At 43.1% G+C, this 12,810-nt stretch overlaps 1 protein-coding gene across 1 annotated transcript in view; it reads right to left on the reverse strand.

Annotated features, from left to right (window-relative positions):
- Positions 1-12,810, reverse strand: part of LOC147448886 (uncharacterized) — a 171,450-nt gene continuing 158,640 nt past the window's right edge. The window contains exon 5 of the mRNA XM_086521477.1: positions 1-559. Within this exon, the coding sequence (XP_086377603.1) occupies positions 307-559 (253 nt within the window). The 3' untranslated portion in view covers positions 1-306. The remainder of the gene's footprint in view (positions 560-12,810) is intronic.

Raw genomic sequence — 12,810 nt, forward strand, 5'->3', positions numbered from 1 at the left:
AACCACAAACTGATATTAAAAGGGTTTTAAGTACACAACTTAAAACAACAACTACAATAAGACAGATATGGAGAGAAAAACGTTACAATATGTTAATATAGTGTCAAGACCTTATTTCTCCAACATTAGCGAGGAAAGATGAGATCTAGTTGTTGTTGTTGTTGTTGTTGGCTCCATTGTCTATTCCTTGCACAGCAATGTATGCCATTCACACTTCTACCCAAGCCTCCACATGTCGTTCGAAGGATGCACACGCCTGTGGGGTGCAAAAACCATGTTGCCCCCAAATCATACTTGCATTGTTGGCTAGTGTGGTAACTTGATTGATATCCCCTTCGGTTGGATGTGCATTGAAATCAAGGTTTTGCATGGCATTGAATATTGAGTGTGGCCTCGTTGACTGCACGGAGAGCGTCTGTGTAATTGTGTGCAATCTGTGCTATGCATACAACATTCATAGCAAATACACAGTTGAGAATGTAATTGGCGTGCACATTGTTCATGGGGGTCAACACGAGGAGAGGGTTGAACATGCTGATCGCGTTGTCCGCAATTTTTCCTATGCATGGTAAATATGTGAATGAGAGAAAACTAAAGGAATAACTTTAAAAAATAGATACTTAATTAGCATGACTTGTGCATGAATGAATGAATGAAACTAGTGTTCTTCTGGCTATTTATAAAAAAGCCCAAGCGTCTTTGCTTCAAAGGTCTTTCGCACCATGTCCTCCGTAATATTTTCACTTAAAATATTATGAAGAAAAAAAATCACTAAAATATTAACCACCAACGATTGACTTACCTTTAAAATTAAACATAGTTACAAAGAAACAAAACATAGTGGCAAACACATAGCAAATTGTGCGAAAATTAAAACATAGTATGACCAACCAGTAACTTCAGGTGTGTCATTACATAGAGAATATGTTAATATGGAGTAATCAATACAAGTCGGGATTTAGGTTCCCGGTGGCCGCAAATCTTATCAGGGTTGCGCTACTAGGACATGTGCAGGTGGGGGTCCCATGGGCAGTGTGGGAAATAGTGGCCAATAGAGTGGTTGACCATAGCTTGGACAACATGGAAGTATGGCTGAAGATATTCTCGAAGGAGGAGCAGATGGCACAACCGACTCTTGGTGTCATAAAATCTAATATCTAACCAACCCAAATGATTTTCTCATATTAAAGTGATCACTTAATGTGGGAGAATAAACGGGAACAAGTGTTAAGATATAGATATGTGCTTATAGATCTATCTCAACACAGGGCCAATAGTAAAGGGGCCCAAATGGGAGATGGTCTATCAAGAGCAAGGCTAACCAATGGAGTATAAGACCTTAGGGTTAGCTTCATTGAAGACCTCCAATAATGTATGTAAAAGTCCTTTGACCTTAGGTAAGCTAGGGCTGAGCTTGAGGTGGGAACCCGGCCCAAATTCGAGGTGCTTGTCGTGCTTGAGGTGCTTGTCCTGCTTGAGGTGCTTGTCATGCTTGAGGTGCTTGATTAAGATGCTTGAGGTGCTTGAATGGCTCCATGCTTGAGGTGCTTGACTTGGTGCATGATTAAGGTGCTTGAGGTGCCTTGAGAAGCTTGCCTGAGATGCTTGTGGGAACACCCCCTACTTCAAGTGATTAGTCACGCTTGATGACTAAGGGGCTCGCTCATCCAAAGTCAAAAAGATCCCTACAAGGAGGGGGGCAAGCCTACAAAGGGGGGGATGAGAGAGAACACACACACACACACACACACACAAGGGAAGCCCCAGCTTGAAGAGGCAGCAAGGACACTTGTCAAGTTCCTCCTCATGTTGCCCTCATGCTGTGCCTGAAACCAATTGGTTGGCCACCCAAGGGGTCCAATGATAATAAAGGATATTTAATTAATTGATTTTGCATTTATCAAGTCCTCTCTCTCAAAGGGGAAAGGGGGACACTTGTCCCAAGGCTATCCCTGTTGCTTGTAATGGCTTCTGCTTGTGATTGGCTAGGCCTGGAGGGGTCCAATGAGCTTCAAGCATGAGCTACAAGGGGGGGTCGACCCAAGCAAGCTAGGGGGGTGCTTAGGGGGTATACTCACCCACACACACTCACAAACACTCTGATTGTGTACCATGCAAAGTGCAAGAGCTCCCTCTCTTTCTCCAAGCAAGTAGAGGTTGAGAGACTACACCAACACTCTTGGCTATGGAGTGCAAATCCATCCAAGAGCCATGCTTCAATGCTTGAGCTTGCCATCTATTTCTTCTTCATTACTATGCTATTATGTATGCTAGCACAAGAGTTATGATAAGTGAGAAACTAGCTCTTTCTCGTATGAAATGTTTCTTCTTCCTCTTCCCTACCCTCATTCCCTGCTAGCTCTCTCCACCTTCCAAGGTGTTTGAGGTCTTGGGACTGAGGCTTGGTATAGTTAAAGCTTTCTTCAAGTTTAGGTTATGCTATGATGATGATGCATGAAGCTTTCCATCTTCATTGCTTCACCTAGGTCACAAGGAACACAAAGAATGTATTGTAACAAGTCTCTCTTTATGGGAGAAATCATAATACAAATGCCTATTGGAGGGGGGACCGGCTCCACATAAATCCGGTCCTCAGCTGTTGTCATGTTCTCTAAATTCTCTCTCTTGCAAAAGTATTGTCTATGCCAAGTTAACTAATTGCTATGATTATGTTGCTATCTTCAATTATGTCAACCCGCTATGCTCACAAAATCATTTCTTGAAAGTACTCTCATTAAATTCCGCTACTCTCAAATTGAATAGGCAAATTCCATTACATTGGTATCAGAGCATTTGGTTTCTCTTTTCTTGCTTAAGAAGAGAGGTCCTTAAGTAGCCTATAAATGGTTGATGTTGTTAATTATAATAGAGTAAGTGGAACTGGGATCTAATATCGGTTTTGTTAAGCCCACTATGTGGGGGATGGTGCACACCTCGGGAGCTTTGGACTTAATAATGGAGTCATTTTAGACTTGCCTACGGCTTTACCATTATTGAGCCATAAGAAGTCCGAAAGGAGCTAGCCCTTGGCAACTCTGCTATGTTAGACCTACTCCTCTACTCTCTATAATTAACCACTTTGAGTCGTGGGTGTAGATACTTAAGAGCCGATTTTCAAAGGCTAAGAGGAGTGGCAACTAAGGTTTTGTATTGCCAAAGCATACACTAAGTATAAACATAAATTTTGTTAACATGGCTGACAATAATCAAGAGAGTAGAATGAACATTGATAGCTTTGATTTTGCACATGAAGGTTCTAATGATGATGCTCCCATGTTTGTGAATTATCTCGTCACTAGGTTGCAACAAGCTATGGGCAACCCTGTTTTGCAAGCCGAAGTTACTCAACAACTTCGTGCTTATGGAATTTCCCTTCCTCTCCCAGAGGAGAGAGAGCTTAGGAGGCCTCTTGAAGAGACCCCCAAAAGAAGACTCTCTCCCATTCGAGAGGAGGAATCCAAAGAGAAAGAAAGCAATGACAGTCTAAGTTCTTCTGAAGATGTGGCTCCATGAAGACGACGGTCTAGACGATCGCCTACTCCTCCCAAGAGGAAAAGAGCAACCCATAGTCCTTCTCCTCATCACTCTGAAAGGCAAGAGAGGAAACAAAGGAAGAAAAGGGCTAGGAAGAGGTCACCCTCTTCTCCTTCTTCTTCACCTTCCTCCTCTTCCGATGAAATTTATGGCTATTCTCCTAGAGAATACAAGAGGGGAGGACATCGCAAATCATTTCCTGCATGGCGAAGGTCACAAAAGCTAAAGAAGTTCAAGGAGGGAGGAAAGAGTATCTCTTTTCTCACCTATGATGGCACCTTTGGTGCTACCGACAAAGTGTTGGCCTTCATCCAGCAATTTGATGCGGCCTTTGGGGACGAGGGCTTCACAGAGTCCTCCAAGCTACGCCATGTAGCTATGCACTTCCAAAAATCAGCTCGTCAAAGGTGGGCTAGCCTTCGTGGCAATGGAGAAGCCCCAAAGACATGGAAAACTGTATGAGTTTCCATCATGAAGCAATTTCTTCCAACTGATACTAAAGATAAAGTTCTTACCGAATGGCGCGGCTTGAAGCTTCTCTCTCATGAGTCTATCAACAAGTATGTAGACAAGTTTTGGGATTTACATCTCAAAGCTACTGTCTTTCAAAAGATAGACTTGGCCGAGCAAAGACAGCAATTCTGTGCGGGATTACCTGAAGAGATGGCCGAATACATCAACTCTCAACGGCCCGGTACTATTTCCGAAGGAATCCACCACACCATGGTTGCTTCACGCATCAATTTCCATCAAGGGACTAGACATAATGTCAAGCCCATGGAAAACAAAGATAATAATGATGCAAAGGGGAAATCCAATGCTCAAAATAATTCCCAAGGCACTTCCAACAACAACAATAACAACAACAACAATCGGTCCAAGGAGAAGGGAGTTTACAAAGGTAAAAACAAACTCTCTCCTGAAGAGCTTGAAGATTTTTGCAAGGACCATAAGTGTTTCAAGTGTGGGGAGCAAGGACATGGCTATCGTTCTTGCCCCAAGAAGAATACTCGCAATGAGACTCCTAGGGCTTCCACCATCGAAGCTCCAAAAGAGGATGCTCATTGCAAATGATCATCACTTTCCTATGCGTGGGGAAAGGTAAGAGAGCATGATGCCTTTATCTTGTTTGACCCAGGCTCTACTCTCAACTTCATATCAATAGAGTTGGCCACCAAGTTGGGCATTCAAGCTTTTGAGATGGGAGATATAGTAACAGCTGATGCAGCTTTCATGGGACAACAAGCCTCCATTACTCCCTTGATTGGGAAGTTGAGGCTTCATGTCCAAAGCTATGTCGACAAAGAAGACTTCTTCATCTCTCCTCTCCAACATCAGGATGTTATCCTAGGGGCACCATGGTTTGATCGCATGGCTGCCAACATGAAGTTCCCTGAAAGGAGAATTTACTTCACCTACAGGGGAAAGAACATGTATATAGATGCTAGTGAGTGTGGTCGCACTATTCCACTTGTAAATCCTCTTTCTTTTGATAAATCAATGAAGAGCTCAGTTTCTGCGTACATGATTTATGTCAAAGAGTCTCTAAAAGCTAATAATGTTTCATCAAATGAAAATGATAGGAATCAAGAAGAGTTAGACTTGTCTACTTTTCTAAAAGGATTCCAAGATGTGTTCAGCGATGATATCCCTATGGACCTACCTCCAAAACGAGGGGATGATGACCATCGTATTGAGCTCCTTCCAGGAAGCTCACCGCCTAACAAACCTCCTTATCGAGTCTCACAAGCTCAACAAGAGGAGATTATGAGGCAAGTACAGGAATTGGTAGACAAAGGGATGGTGAGGCCTAGTTCCTCTCCCTTTTGTTCTCCAGTCCTTTTAGTGCAAAAGAAAGATGGTACATACCGTATGTGTGTGGACTATCGAGCACTAAACCATATCACTATCAAAAACAGATTTCTCATGCCTTGGGTAGAAGATCTGTTTGATAAGCTACAAGGCTCTACCTACTTCAGTAGGATTGACATTAAGGGTGGCTATCATCAAATAAGGATAGTGGATGAAGATATCCTAAAGACCGCGTTTCGCACAACATTTGGTCTTTATGAATATCTAGTCATGCCTTTTGGCTTGACTAATGCACCAGCTACTTTCAATCGTCTCATGGAGAAAATTTTTAGACCATATCGTAAATTCACTGGAGTGTTCTTTGATGATATCATCATCTACTCCAAGTCTTTGGAGGAACATAAGCAACATCTCCAAGTGTTTTTTCAAGCCCTGAGGGAGAACAAATTCTTTCTCAACCAAAAGAAAAGTGAATTCTTCCTTCAAGAGATTCAATATCTAGGTCATATTATCTCTCACGATGGTATTCGTATGGATCCATCAAAGTTAGAGGTAATAAAATCATGGCCTAACCCAAGGAATCTACATGACCTAAGAAGCTTTATTGGTATGTGTGCATACTATAGACGCTTCATAGCAAAATTCTCTCAAGTAGCAGGACCACTACACGACTTAACAAAGAAGAACGTTAAGTTTGTATGGACTGCTAAGGAGCAAAATGATTTTGAAAAACTCAAAGAGAAGCTTACTTCCCAACCAGTCCTCGTGCTTCCGGATCTCTCAAAGCCATTTGAGGTCTAATGTGATGAGTGTGGTGATTGCCTTGAAGCGGTTTTGCTTCAAGAAGGGCATGCCATAGCATGTGAGAGCCGAAGGCTCAATAGTGATGAACGAGTCTTGGGCATTTATGAGAAAGAGCTTTTAGCTGTTCTACATGCCCTAGACACATGGAAGCACTACCTATTGGGGACTCCATTTATCCTACGAACCGACCACCAAAGTCTCAATTATTTCATGACGCAAACCAAGCTTTCCGACAAACAAATGAGGTGGGCAAATTTTCTTTCGCAATTTTATATCCATATTGCTCACATAGCTGGTAAGCACAATCAAGTTGCCGATGCACTTTCACGACGACCAAAAGTTAATGCGGTGTCTATAGCTACTCACAATGATCTATCCTCTATGATAGATGAGTATGCTACTGACCCTGACTTTAGAGACATAATGTCAGCCCTTACTTTGGGGAAGAAAGAGGAACCATTCACCTTGCAGGATGGTTATCTTCTCCACGGCAATAGGCTATGTATTACCTATTCCCTTCGTGAGAAGGTTATGTATGAATCCGATGCTCCTCCATATGCAGGGCATAGAGGTATTCAACCTACTCTCCGAGGAGTAGAGACGTATTTCTATTGGCCTACCATGAAAGTGGACATACAAGAGTATGTTTCAAAATGTGTAGTATGCCAAAAGACCAGGTATGATAGAGGGAAGCAACCTGGATTACTCCAGCCATTGCCTATTCCAAAATCACCATGGGAGAGTATATCCATGGATTTCATCTTTGGATTACCCAAGTCTATCCATGGGAATACAGGATATATGGACAATAGTCGACGGGTTTAGCAAGCAAGCACATTTTATTCCTGTCAAAAAGACTATTAAGGCACATCAAATGGAAACTCTCTTCATATCTCAGATTTTCAAGCACCATGGATTACCCACATCCATCGTGTCAGATAGAGATCCTAGAATGACCAGTAATTTCTGGAAAGGTCTCTTTGAAAATCTAGGAACAAGATTGAATTTCTCTTCGGCCTATCACCCACAAACGGATGGCCAAAGTGAGATAGCCAATCTTACGATACTCGATCTACTCAAGACTTATGTTACCGAAGTAGATCAACGCTCACAATGGGAAAAGTATTTACCTCTAGTAGAGTATGCCTACAATAATACTGTCCATACTTCTACGGGGAAAGCACCTTTCGAGATCATAGAGGGAAGACCTAAAAGTCCCTTGCTACTCAAAGTACATGGGAAGATCTTCGCGGCCGATGAGTATAGCCGTGACCTACAAGAATCTTTTCAAAAGATTGGGGAGGCTATAGCCATCTCTCAACAAAGGCAAAAAGCTGTTGCTGATAAGCACAGAAGAGCCTTAATGTTCAAAGAAAATGATTGGGTCTTACTCAAGTTTCCTAAGGCTCGATTAAGGAAAACGACGGGCAAAAATCCTACGGGCCATCAAAAGTATTATGCTAAACTAGCAAAAAGATACTATGGTCCTTTCCAAATCTTGAAGCCCATCAATGAGACGGCTTATCAACTCAAGTTGCCCAACCATTGGCTTATACACAATGCCTTTCATGTAAGCCTACTTAAGCCCTACAAAGGAGAGCCACCAACTGAACCAATTATTGAAGACCCTCCCGAAGTTGAAGACCAAGAAGAGGTGCTACAACCCGAAGCTGTCCTTCGGCATGAAGACAAGGTACTACGACATGGTAAGATAATCCGACGGTATCTTATTAAGTTCAAAAATTATCCTTTTGAAGATGCTAGATGGATGCAAGGAGTACAACTTAAGGATAGTATGAACCTTGTCAATGCTTACAATGCTACATTAGAGTAAGCAAATGTACAAATTTCTTTTAAATGACTCATGTTTTTGTCTTATAAGACTAGTCCTCTTTGTAATTGTGCACAAATTTAACTAGTATGCATGCTTAGAATCATGTTTGTGATGACGACGTCTCTCAAACCCTAAGTAGAATTTGTCACTCTACTTTGGGAGAATGAAATGGACTAAAGAGCAGACATGCTTGCGGCAGCTATGTCTCCCAAGCACCAAATGGATTAGTCATCCATCTTGGAAAGATGTCGTAGGGTAAAAAAGGGATCCTCTACCCGCTAAGTACGATTGACTAATGACTAAGGCTTTATCTCTTCTACCTCATAGTTGAGGACGACTATGATTTCAAGAGAGAGGTAATGTCATAAAATCCAATATCTAACCAACCCAAATTATTTTCTCATATTAAATTGATCACTTAATGTGGGAGAATAAACGGAAACAAGTGTTAAGATATAGATATGTGCTTATAGATCTATCTCAACACGGGGCCAATAGTAAAGGGGCCCAAATGGGATATGGTCTATTAAGAGAAAGTCTAACGAATGGAGCATAAGACCTTAGGGTTAGCTTCATTGAAGACCTCCAATAATGTGTGTAAAAGTCCTTTGACCTTAGGTAAGCTAGGGCTGGAGCTTGAGGTGGGAACCCGGCCCAAACTCGAGGTGCTTGTCCTGCTTGAGGTGCTTGTCATGCTTGAGGTGCTTGATTAAGATGCTTGAGGTGCTTGACTGGCTCCATGCTTGAGGTGCTTGACTTGGTGCATTATTAAGGTGCTTGAGGTGCCTTGAGAAGCTTGCCTGAGATGCTTGTGGGAACACCCCCTACTTCAAGTGCTTAGTCATGCTTGATGACTAAGGGGCTTGCTCATCCAAAGTCAAAAAGATCCCTACAAGGAGGGGGGCGAGCCTATAAGGGGGGGGGGGGGGGGGATGAGAGAGAAAACACACACACACACACACAAGGGAAGCCCCAGCTTGCAGAGGCAGCAAGGACACTTGTCAAGTTCCTCCTCATGTTGTCCTCATGGTGTGCCTGAAACCTATTGGTTGGCCACCCAAGGGGTCCAATGATAATAAAGGATATTTAATTAATTGATTTTGCATTTATCAAGTCCTCTGTCTCAAAGGGGAAAGGGGGACACTTGTCCCAAGGCTATCCTTGTTGCTTGTAATGGCTTCTGCTTGTGATTGGCTAGGCCTGGAGGGGTCCAATGAGCTTCAAGCACGAGCTACAAGGGGGGGTCGACCCAAGCAAGCTAGGGGGGTGCTTAGGGGGTATACTCACCCACACACACTCACAAACACTCTGATTGTGTACCATGCAAAGTGCAAGAGCTCCCTCTCTTTCTCCAAGCAAGTAGAGGTTGAGAGCCTACACCACGCTCTTGGCTATGGAGTGCAAATCCATCCAAGAGCCATGCTTCAATGCTTGAGCTTGCTATCTATTTCTTCTTCATTACTATGCTATTATGTATGCTAGCACAAGAGTTATGATAAGTGAGGAACTAGCTCTTTCTCGTATGAAATGTTTCTTCTTCCTCTTCCCTACCCTCATTCCCTGCTAGCTCTCTCCACCTTTGAAGGTGTTTGAGGTCTTGGGACTGAGGCTTGGTATAGTTAAAGCTTTCTTCAAGTTTAGGTTATGCTATGATGATGATGCATGAAGCTTTCCATCTTCATTGCTTCACCTAGGTCACAAGGAACACAAAGAATGTATTGTAACAAGTCTCTCTTTATGGGAGAAATCATAATACAAATTCCTATTGGAGGGGGGACCGGCTCCACATAAATCCGGTCCTCAACTGTTGTCATGTTCTCTAAATTCTCTCTCTTGCAAAAGTATTGTCTATGCCAAGTTAACTAATTGCTATGATTATGTTGCTATCTTCAATTATGTCAACCTGCTATGCTCACAAAATCATTTCTTGAAAGTACTCTCATTAAATTCCGCTACTCTCAAATTGAATAGGCAAATTCCATTACATTGGTATCAGAGCAATGTAAACTCGAGGTGCTTGTCGTGCTTGAGGTGCTTGTCATGCTTGAGGTGCTTGATTAAGATGCTTGAGGTGCTTGGCTGGCTCCATGCTTGAGGTGCTTGACTTGGTGCATGATTAAGGTGCTTGAGGTGCCTTGAGAAGCTTGCCTGAGATGCTTGTGGGAACACCCCCTACTTCAAGTGATTAGTCACGCTTGATGACTAAGGGGCTCGCTCATCCAAAGTCAAAAAGATCCCTACAAGGAGGGGGGCGAGCCTACAAGGGGGGGGATGAGAGAGAACACACACACACACACACACACACACACACACACACACACACACACACACACACACACACACACACACACACACAAGGGAAGCCCCAGCTTGAAGAGGCAGCAAGGACACTTGTCAAGTTCCTCCTCATGTTGCCCTCATGCTGTGCCTGAAACCAATTGGTTGGCCACCCAAGGGGTCCAATAATAATAAAGGATATTTAATTAATTGATTTTGCATTTATCAAGTCCTCTCTCTCAAAGGGGAAAGGGGGACACTTGTCCCAAGGCTATCCCTGTTGCTTGTAATGGCTTCTGCTTGTGATTGGCTAGGCCTGGAGGGGTCCAATGAGCTTCAAGCATGAGCTACAAGGGGGGGTCGACCCAAGCAAGCTAGGGGGGTGCTTAGGGGGTATACTCACCCACACACACTCACAAACACTCTGATTGTGTACCATGCAAAGTGCAAGAGCTCCCTCTCTTTCTCCAAGCAAGTAGAGGTTGAGAGACTACACCAACACTCTTGGCTATGGAGTGCAAATCCATCCAAGAGCCATGCTTCAATGCTTGAGCTTGCCATCTATTTCTTCTTCATTACTATGCTATTATGTATGCTAGCACAAGAGTTATGATAAGTGAGAAACTAGCTCTTTCTCGTATGAAATGTTTCTTCTTCCTCTTCCCTACCCTCATTCCCTGCTAGCTCTCTCCACCTTCCAAGGTGTTTGAGGTCTTGGGACTGAGGCTTGGTATAGTTAAAGCTTTCTTCAAGTTTAGGTTATGCTATGATGATGATGCATGAAGCTTTCCATCTTCATTGCTTCACCTAGGTCACAAGGAACACAAAGAATGTATTGTAACAAGTCTCTCTTTATGGGAGAAATCATAATACAAATGCCTATTGGAGGGGGGACCGGCTCCACATAAATCCGGTCCTCAACTGTTGTCATGTTCTCTAAATTCTCTCTCTTGCAAAAGTATTGTCTATGCCAAGTTAACTAATTGCTATGATTATGTTGCTATCTTCAATTATGTCAACCCGCTATGCTCACAAAATCATTTCTTGAAAGTACTCTCATTAAATTCCGCTACTCTCAAATTGAATAGGCAAATTCTATTACACTTGGCGATGCCATAAAGGAGACGGGGGTGGTTGACTGTGCTCTACGTGATACCTGGCCACATGAAGAGTTGATCCTAGACCAGTAGGAAGCCGTTGATGCTGCTGTTGAATACATGCCAAAAACAATTTCTTGTCCTGGTCAATGTTGATACAATGTCGTTGTAGGCGCCCGCACTCCATTGCCAAGCCACCACAACCTCCAAGACTATCTAAAACTGCATCACCTAACCTTTTTGAAGGTACCCAACAACCACATGTTCACAAAAGCACAAACATTAGCAGACATTTCAATGGCACAATAGCGAACTAGTTCAATGGCAAAAACCGAGCATAAAAGTACCCTCGTCGACTTACCGAGCAAAGAACTCACTCTTCTCCCATTCATGCCGATATGGTGCTCCAAGGGCATCTAGCGTCCATGGCAAGTCCCGTAGTGGCTCTCGGATCATGTCACAATCAAATTGAAACCCATCGTTGTCAGGTCCTACATCTCTTGCTTGACGATCATATAGTGGAATCGTTGGAAGGCCTTCAATTTTACGAGTGAACATGATCAGCAATAAGGTCACGACCTACAATGTGGGTATAGTTTCAAACAAAAAACACACCAATATCTACTAATCATGAAATTCGTGGAGAAATGGTTGAGAACTTACTGGATCCGTGAAGTCATCTATCACAGTGTACGTGTGTGACACCATCCGGAGAAAAATAGTGAGAGGATGGCAAAACTCGTGCAAGTGGGCCTCCTCAATGATGAGTGTCAAGTGGTATGCTCGACACACCGTGACTACCGCGTCATCCGATAGTAAAAACTATGCAGCCAAGGTGAACACACTGGCAATCGAAGGAGAGGAGCCGGGAGCACAGTGAAAGAGGAAGAGGAATACGCACACACACTCACACACACACCACCATAGCCACACACACAGGTTGGAGGGGGAGAGTCGACACACACTATGTGCCCCCTTTTTTTCTTCTCTATCTTATGCACTTAGGCACAATATACACTCTACTTTGTGTTAGTGGCTCACACAAATGTATAGTTGTACACTTAAGGCTAGTTGCAGTTAGTGATGGGCGGTCGGCCACATGGCCATTAAACCTAACATTCTCCCACTTGATGGCCAATGTGGGAGACTATAAGAATGGAAGAGAACCACACTTCACCCAATGCCCATCAACTCATGACATCGCTAAAACTAATGGCTGGAGAGACTTTTAGTGATTGCATCCGCTATATTCTCTGACGTAGGAATCTTCACTAAATCAAGGCTCTTGTTTGCCAGGCATTCATGACTAAAGTGATAACACACATCAATGTGTTTTGTTATAGAATGAAACACTGGATTGTTAGCCATGGATTGTTAGCCGAGGTAATAGCACTCTGACTGTTGCAACGAAGAACTGGTGTACACTGCTCCAATCCAAGATCTTTCACAAGG

Source organism: Adiantum capillus-veneris, chromosome 10 (genome assembly GCF_014529385.1).
Source record: "Adiantum capillus-veneris isolate H3 chromosome 10, ASM1452938v2, whole genome shotgun sequence".
NCBI classification, from domain to species: Eukaryota; Viridiplantae; Streptophyta; class Polypodiopsida; order Polypodiales; family Pteridaceae; genus Adiantum; species Adiantum capillus-veneris.